We start from the raw sequence: 9649 nt of genomic DNA, 5'->3' as shown, positions 1-9649 counted from the left end.
ACCAGAATTTGCAAACTATTGTCATAAAATTTGAGTATGTATTCCAATTAACTATTTCATAATAGCTTGTAAAATTTTAGAACAATAGCAAGAATAGTTTTCATTTTTCAACAAAAGGTACAATTTCTTGTCGTCACAGTAAAAAATTAGATTTTACTGTTTCAAAGTAAAGATCTTATTTTTCTGAATTTTAAATATATATATTAAAAACTTCGTCTTCCTCGGAGAAAGTTGTCATCGGGTCGATATTCATACTTGGTTCACCGAGTAGACCACCCTGGTGAACAAAATAGCGGAAACGGTTCGACTACCTCGGAGTAAGTCGTCGCCGGGTCGATATTCATACTTGAGGCACCGAGGCGGCCAATCGGGTGGACGAAGTAACGAAAAATGTTCGACTTCCTCGGAGAAAGTCGTCGCCAGGTCTATAATCATACCTGGTGCCCCGAGTAGGTCACCCGGGTGGGCGAAGTAACGAAAACCGTTCGACTTCCTCGGAGAAAGTCGTCGCCGGGTCGATGTTTATACTTAGTGCATCGAGTTGGCCACCTTGGGTGATGAAGTAGCGAAAACACTTCGACTTCCTCGCGGAAAGTCATCGTCGGGTCGATATTAATAACTGGTGCACCGAGTAGGTCACCCGGGTGGGCGAAGTAACGAAAACCGTTCGACTTCCTCGGAGAAAATCGTCGCCGGGTCGATGTTTATACTTGGTTCACCGAGTAGGTCACCCGAGTGATAAAGTAGCGAAAACAGTTCGACTTCCTCGGGGAAAGTCATCGCCGGGTCGATATTAATACCTGGTGCACCGAGTAGGTCACCCGGGTGGACGAAGCAACGAAAACCGTTCGACTTCCTCGGAGAAAGTCATCGCCGGGTCGATATTAATACCTGGTGCACCGAGTAGGTCACCCAGGTGGGCGAAGTAACGAAAACCGTTCGACTTCCTCGGAGAAAGTCGTCGCCGGGTCGATGTTTATACTTGGTTCACCGAGTAGGTCACCCGAGTGATAAAGTAGCGAAAACAGTTCGACTTCCTCGGGGAAAGTCATCGCCGGGTCGCTATTAATACCTGGTGCACCGAGTAGGTCACCCGGGTGGGTGAAGTAACGAAAACCGTTCGACTTCCTCGGAGAAAGTCGTCGCCGGGTCGATGTTTATACTTGGTGCATCGGGTTGGCCACCTCGGGTGATGAAGTAGCGAAAACACTTCGACTTCCTCGCGGAAAGTCATCGCCGGGTCGATATTAATACCTGGTGCACCGAGTAGGTCACCCGGGTGGGCGAAGTAACGAAAACCGTTCGACTTCCTCGGAGAAAGTCGTCGCCGGGTCGATGTTTATACTTGGTTCACCGTGTAGGTCACCCGAGTGATAAAGTAGCGAAAACACTTCGACTTCCTCGCGGAAAGTCATCGCCGGGACAATATTCATACTTGGTGCATCGAGTTGGCTACCCTGGTGAACGAAATAGCGAAAACGGTTCGACTTCCTCGGAGAAAGTCGTCGCCGGGTCGATATTCATACTTGGTGCATCGAGTTGGCTACCCTGGTGAACGAAATAGCGAAAACAGCTCGACTACCTCGGAGAACATCGTCGCCGGGTCGGTATTCATACCAAGAGCTTCTAGTGGGCTACCGGGGTATATCGGATAATCGAGGTAATACTCTACGAGAAGAAAAACCTCACGTGTNAACGAAAACCGTTCGACTTCCTCGGGGAAAGTCGTCGCCGGGTTGATATTCATACTTGCGGCACCGAGGCGACCACCTGGGGTGATGAAGTAGCGAAAACAGCTCGACTACCTCGGAGAACATCGTCGCAGGGTTGGTATTCATACCAAGAGCTTCCAGTGGGCTACCCGGGTATATCGGATAATCGAGGTAATACTCTACGAGAAGAAAAACCTCATGTGTATGTGTATGTATGTATGTATCGATGTATGAATTTACGAAAATGTATTATTATTATTGTATCTCGATCATCGAGGAGTACATCATATACATCGACGGTGTAACAACGTATAAGCGTATGACGTGAACACAGCAAATGGTCTGAAACTCATTTTGGTCTGACCACTTTTCGGTAAGAACGTTTTTTGCGAAGTGAATTTTTCTTTCAATCGCTCGTATTTCATTGAAAATAAACTTTTTTCGGTATGTTATATACACTCGGCAACAAAATTATCGCAACAAAAAAATTCATCGAAATTTTGTCGATTTTCGCATGCTTCTACCTTGGGCTAGATTTATCGTATCGACACGCTTTTTTTTAATTTCTTGGNGACGCAGGCGAAGACGAAGTCGAGGAGACAGCAGGGCAACGTTTTATTGATTTCGTGGCTCGCAGCGGCTTCACGGACGAGCCCGATCTGGACCAAGCGGGTAGGCTACTGTTGCATCGAACTACACCACTACATCAAGCGGCTCGTCACGGAAGCGTCGCCGTTTATAGTTTATTCAAAATATACAACAGATTCGACGTCAATTACATCGACGAGGATGGATACACGCATTTCCATATCGCCTGTCAATATGGCCTGTACAGAATCGTCGAAAGATTTCTTGATCTCGGACAAGACCCTAATTGCTTCTCTCAAGAGACAAGAAACGCGAGATATTCCGAGACACCGCTCAACCTGTGTCTCATCAACAATCATCAGAAAGTAGCCGAATTGCTGCTTAAACGCGGCGCGAATCCAAATTTGTCGAATCACAATGGAGATGCAGCATTGCACATCATTAGCGAGTCATTTGACAACGACGGCGACGGCGAGTTCGTGAAAACATTTTTCGCCATTAACGACCAAGTCGGTAACACGATCGAGGTCAACGCTCAGAATTTCCAGGGAAACACACCATTGCTCTTGGCTCTGCAGAGTGGCAACAGAAAAGCAGTTGAACTATTGCTGAAAAGGGATGTCGACCCAAATCTGGCCAATGCATCAGGATTCAGTCCTGTGCACTTGATTGGGGCCATCGACTTGGCGGAGATATTTTTCAAAATCAACGATGAGCGTAATCGAACGATCCAGATAAACGTCCAAAACGAGTGGAACAACACACCTTTGCACTTGTACTTTGCTCAGATGATTGTTCACAAAAAAGCGGTCTGCGCGGCAAAACATCGGACGGTCAAGGTCGGTGTTCGGGATAATGAAGAAGCAACGTTGCACTTGAATCTCGCTACGATGGCCGGCAGTAGAAAAGCAGCCGAAATATTGCTAAGACGGGGCGCCGATCCAAATATTATCAACTATCAAGGAGATACTTGTCTGCACGTTATTTGTAGTAACGACAACGACGACGACGACGACGACGACGACGACGTTGACATGGCAAACATGTTATTTGCGATCTGCGACGAAAATAATCAGACGGTCGAGGTAGACGCTCGAGACAACGAGGGTCGAACTGCGTTGCACGTGGCGGTATTCAATGGCAATATCAACTTGGTAGAAATTTTGCTGAGTAGAGGCGCCCTTTCCAACTTGCCGGACGGGAAGGGTTTCACTCCTCTGCACGTTTTATGTCTGAGAGGAGATGACGATGTCGACTTGGCGCGGAGATTTTTCGAGATGGGTGAAAAATTCAACAATTCAGTCCGGATCGACGCTAGAGACGAGTATGGCAATACAGCGCTGCACCTGGCGATACACAAAGACCACGTAAATTTAATTGAATTTTTGCTGAGAAAGGGTGCAGATCCGAACTCGCTCAACGAGGATGGAGAGACTGTCTTGCACCGAATTTGTGAGGCAAACTTGGACGATCTCTCGATAGAAAGGCTATTCAAGATCTGCGATGAAAAACACGAGTCGATGCAGGTCGATGCTCAGGACAAAATGAGTAAGACACCATTGCACGTAGCAGCAACGAAAGGCAACATAAATATGATAGAAATCCTTATGAGAAGAGGCGCCCGTCCCAACTTAATAGACGAGAACGGATTCACTCCTCTGCATTTTATATGTCAGAGAGAAGACGACGATGTTGACTTGGTGAAGATGTTANCACCCTGGATATCATGAGTTTGTTCGCCGAGTACGATCTGTTTGACAAGTCGACGGATCTTGAAGAAAATTTGTACGACGTCCAAGAATTTCTCGGCAAATCGAAAGAGATAATGGTGAATCCTAATTTGTCGCTTCACGACCTTATCCGATTGAGGCCGGAAGAGGCGGCAAAACAACTGAAGTATGAGAACTATGGCGCGTTAGCGCACTGGATCAAATCGTCGGATCTTCCCGAGAGTTACCAAGAGGCTTGTGCAGTCCATCTTTGCGAAATGATTTCGAGAGGATTTTTCTGGCCTTGGGCACTCGATGCGATCTACGAATTGCAACGCTACCAGCTACCGCCTATCTGCTGTGAAATGATCATTGAAAACCTAAAGAACGAGGATTTATATAATATTTGCTTGGCATCCGTACTTGCATCGGCGAAAGCTCGTAATGAGTCTTATCATAACTATGCAGATAACGAACAATTATAAATAGTATCAGAAAAATTGTAAATAACTGTAAAATTGTAAGAAATTACTTTTACTGAGTTTTATCAAATTCTCATGTAATTTTGTAAATTTTCAATACCAATAAAATTTTCAAAAGAAAAAAAAAATTTAGTTTTGATTTCTCCACCTCTCTCCTTAGTAAATTAAAATTTAATTAAAATTACTTATTAAATACATAAAGATGACTAAATAATTCAATTTAAAAATAAATATGTTTGTATTTCTTATTTTGGCCATTATAATATGAAGATTTCAACTAAAATGAGAAAGCAGATGAATAAACCCTTACTTATAATGATGATGCCTACGAAGAAAATCCCCTTTTTAAAACAACAGCAGCACTTAAGTTTTCTAATGTAAGAATTACCCTCCGCTGTTTTAGATCTAGTCATTACAAGTTTTTGGAAAAATTTGAATAAGAAATTTATAAAAGTGGGATGCCATAAGTTGTTAGAGAAGTGTGGTTCCAAAAAAGCCATTCGATTTTTTAATCGCGTATTTTTATTGTAAAAATTGATCAAAATTAATTGTAAATTTAAACATTTTGATGAAAAAAAAGTATGAAACTATAAGTACCGTTAAAGTCAGCATCGACCACTAGATGGCGAGTACCTTTATCAGAAAATCTACAAGTGTCAATGCAAAAAAAATTTACAAGTAGAAGCACAGTTTTAACGATTTAACGTAATGTTTTTCTTCTGTTTTTTGGTTTTGTAAACACTTATACTCGGCTTTTAAACAGCCAAAACTATTCCTTAGGGTTAATGTGATAGTGAAATCCAAGTAATTTTAAAGCCTTGATGCAGTCATTAGAAAATCAATACCAACAAAATCATTGTAATTAGATTCATTTCGAAGTACAATAACCGATAATTTTATTCAACAAAGTTTACAAATAGAATTGAACAATCCACTTAAACTGATTGTTATTTGAAAAATCCTCCATATTTAAATTAATTTTAATCAAAACTTTTTCAACATTGTACTTTTGACAAATAATTAATTATCTATTATAATTGTACCGGTATCGAAAGGGTCAGAAACAATATACTTGAAAAATATCAATTGAATTTCATAGATATTATAAATAGAAGACGAGATAATTATATTAATATTCATTTATATTAATGTTCATTTCGTACTTCTGACTTTAATGGATAAAAAAAAATTCTTTTTTTCTGTTGCATAATGATATGCAAATTTATTTCATACTTATTTACTGCATGAAAAATGGAGTTACAATAAAAATTGTTGAAAACGGATGTGAAAAGGATTTCCTCGATCAGATTGATTACTTTTGCATTAGTGATTGCAAAAGTTTTGAATACCATTAAGATGTTACATGAGTCATGCGAATGTAAGTTTTTTGCGTTCACTTATGATAGACAAATCTCTTTTGACAAAATACTCGCTAATATCACGGAATGTATTTATGTGAAATTTCAAGAGTTTTGCTACGATCATTGAGATTTTGAGGTCAAATCATCTTCGATCGTGTACTAATTATATTCAAAGAGTGTTTGCTACGAATATAAAATACACTTACCCGAACTTTTAAGTCACTATTGTGTCTAAATATTTTTTGACAAATGTTATATTCCAAGGATAAGTTCAGGATCGTGTATATTATTTTACCTCTTTAGTAGATTCTTGTAGACGAATGAATTGTTACAAATTTCGCACTCGAAGTGATCGTTACGAGTATGCACTGCACTTGAATGTTATGTTTGTATCCAAATGTTTTATGATTTTTTTGTGACTTACATTTATGTGTCTATTAAGATTATCCTTTGGTCTAAATTATTTATGAAAAATCTTACATTCAAATGATTTTTTGCGATAATGTATTACTATTATATGGATTTTATGAGCTCTTGTACCTTTCAAGTTTATTCCGGTATCCAAATGATTTGTGACAAATCTGATATTTAAAGGGTCTGTTAAGATTGTGTATTGCTTCTACATGAGATTTGATGGTATCCTTTCGGTTATATGTTTTATGACAAATTTTACATTCGAAAGGTTTTTTACAATCATGCAGTGCATTGATGTGAGCTTTGAGGGTTTTTTTCTCTCCAAATGATTTGTGACAAGTATCACACTCGAAGAGTTTGCTCCTATTATGTACTGTATTTATATGAATATTGAGGTGACTCTTGTATCCAAATGATTTGCTACAAATGTTACACTCGAAGAGTTTACGACGAAGATGTACTGCATTTATGTGAGCAATGAGATGACCTCTTTGTCCAAATAATTTGCTACAAATGTCACACTCAAAGGGTTTGATCCGATCATGTATCGTATTTACGTGAGATTTGAGGCTAATTTTTTGTCCAAATGATTTGTGATGCAGGAAGTGCATCAGATGCTCGGTTGCCCGGCGAGCCTCTGCGTAGTCGTTGTCGTCGGCCAATAATAATATAATTTGAATATAGTAAATCATTTGATCGCGGTATTTATATTTTCATGTGAGCAACGATGAGAAGAGAAAGGACGTTTGGCAGCTTGTCAACACGACGTATAAGTAACGACAAGTCAGTTGCCAACGAACTGGCGAGATCGATTGATCGCGATCGTGTGTGTGCGAAATTGATCCGAGTAAGTGAGTGTGTGTGTGCGGCGTCCAGGGTGTCTCTCTGGATGTCTAGGTCGACTCTTCGTCGAGTACCACGGGTGTAATCACCCTAAGCTCTCTGAGTGAGGAGTGTGGCTAACTCGACGAGAGCTCGAGTGCGCGGAGAGTGTGTGTGTGTCTCGACGGCCGGACGAGAGTGAAAGCCGATCATCGTCACACGTCGAGGAGACGACGAGGCACCCGGGCTCACGACGTTTGATTGTGTTGCAGGAGGAGAGGAACATCCAGCAGGACAACCAACAACGTCTCCACCGAGCACTTCGAGTGGTGAGTCGGGCCACGAGCTCCGGTGTATACGTGTTCTCCTCTGAGCCTCGCGCTCGGCGTGTCGCCGCGCGAGCGTGCCAACGACCCGGTGTCCTCGGGCCGATATATATATTGTAGTACTAGCGATAAATAAATCGCCTTATATTAATTGAATAGATGTGTCAACGGTTATTTGCATGAATGAGCCCGAGTCCCTTATTATTTGATATACAGGTATCTCGAGCCGACGGATTCGCGACGGACGGACCGACGACACAGGGACATGCGTGGCCGACCGGGGCCGTGAATCCAGATGAAGAATAATAGGTCACAGATTTATGACAAATGTCACATTCAAAGGGTTTGATTCGATCATGTACACTAGTTATGTGCTTTTCCAGGTTTGCTTTTTGTCCAAATGATTTATGACAAATCTCGCACTCACAGGGTTTGTTTTTATACGGCCTAATACTTTTAAGTTTTGTATTGACATGTTTTTTTACACTTGATTTAGTTTTTTGACCCACTTTTGACTTATTTGATGCTCTTTTTTCAGCAGTTTTATCAAAATTTCTCATCTTCAGATATTGGGACCGTTTTAAACGAGAGCTCATAATATTAAATCGACAATTATCATCATAATTAAATCCTTTTTTAATTAAAATTACTAGCTTTTTGTTAATCACATAATTTATCGGATTTTGGTTTTCGTTTTTAATGTTAGGTTGACAACTTTCATACTCGGATTTGCAAATTGTGGTCGGTTGAGATGTGTGTTCAAGTTTAACACTTTTACACTCAAAATCAATGAATATATTTTCTGTTATATCATTGGTCTGCACTTCGTTTTCTATTTTTACAATCGGTTGACAATTTTGAAAAAACATTTTTAAAAACAAGCCAATTTATAGCGATTTATTTAAAAAAAAATTTTAAAAGAACAATTTTTGGTCATAATCTCATCAATCATTTCGAGTATCTCCATTGGATAAACATTTGAAAAAAACGGGAATGTTTTTAGTTTTTACGGGAAGTTCCGATATATTTCACGAGGCGAACTAACTATACTGCTCTTAGCAGCGATAGAAATAGTGGCAGCAGTAGCGAACACCTTCGATATTTCGTAAAAAAAGTCGATTTCTGGAAGGAGATATCGAGCCGCGTTTATAAAAAAAGCTCTGTTAACGAGGCTAAGAAACTCGACTCCCTGCGCGTTACTTCTTAATATTTTTTTTCCTCCTCTTTATCTCTCTTTCTTTAACTCCTCTCGTCTCCGTCTCATTTTCTGTTCGAGTTTCAGACACGCGCGCGAGCTTTCGAGTATTATCTCGGAGATCGAGAGATAGAGAGAGAGTGACTCGACCCTCGTCGTGACCGAGATTTTGTCTCATCGTCTTCGAAAGAAAAAAGAAAAATTTTCTCACTCCTCGGTTATATAAAAATCTCTTCGGGTGGATTATAAGCCGATGCACAGACACTATTTGAAAAAAAAAAAAAAATGTTTGCTCCGCTTCATCGCGCGCCTCCTTCAGCAGCAGCAGCAGCAGCGCGTGTACACTGCATTTGGTCAAATTATTTTTCGAGAGTCATTAATTCGCTTCAGTCGTATAATGCAAGAGCCGACTCTCGGTTTACACAAATTGCGCCGTGGGCAGCAATTAAAATATGTACTATACGCTCGCGAGTTTGCATTATTTATCCGCGATGCAAAAACTTGTCTTGTGCGCGGGTGCGCGTGTTTTCCATATACAACAATGATCGCCGTGTATAGGGGTACATGCAGAAAATACGGCGCAGAGCGGCAACGAGGGCCATGCACGCGCGCGTCCGCTCCAGTGTGTGTGTGTGTGTGTTGCTATACACGCCAAGCTCGCGCGGCAAGCTCTCTCTCGTGCAACAAGAGTGATTAATTCGCATCGTGTCCGGCTTATCGTTCGCCGCCGCTTCTCTTCTACATATGTAACGGCGAGGGGCGAGGGAGGGAAGGTAAAATACAGGATTTATTCAAGAGCTCGGAAAATTACACCTGGGAATAGTCGTCGTGCAGTGCGCAGCTAGCTCGACGGTCTCCACCCGTATACTAACTAACTATACAAAGCCTTTCTTCGTATCGCAATAGGTCAAGTGCTTTGAGCAGTCGGCCGCGTCTTGATATACATACATCGCATAATATATACACGCGTATAGTCGCACGTGCAACGTGTATACATTGCGTTCTGCTCTTACGCGAATCTCGTAAAGCTGAATCGCCGC

General features: G+C 41.2%; 1 protein-coding gene across 1 annotated transcript; it reads left to right on the top strand.

Moving 5' to 3' along the window:
- Positions 1–2547: 2547 nt before the first annotated feature.
- LOC111693552 (ankyrin-1-like) lies at positions 2548–4030 on the top strand (the record flags this gene model as incomplete). The annotated part of the gene is made up of 1 exon (XM_023458360.1): positions 2548–4030. A coding segment is annotated over one exon (1483 nt), but the record flags the coding sequence as incomplete, so codon positions are not given.
- Between the last annotated feature and the right edge of the window lie 5619 nt (positions 4031–9649).

Source organism: Trichogramma pretiosum, unplaced genomic scaffold, assembly GCF_000599845.2.
Source record: "Trichogramma pretiosum strain Unisexual culture from Peru unplaced genomic scaffold, Tpre_2.0 scaffold158, whole genome shotgun sequence".
NCBI classification, from domain to species: Eukaryota; Metazoa; Arthropoda; class Insecta; order Hymenoptera; family Trichogrammatidae; genus Trichogramma; species Trichogramma pretiosum.
Note: the sequence above shows the minus strand (reverse complement) of the source record. Positions and strands in the feature narration are given on the sequence as shown.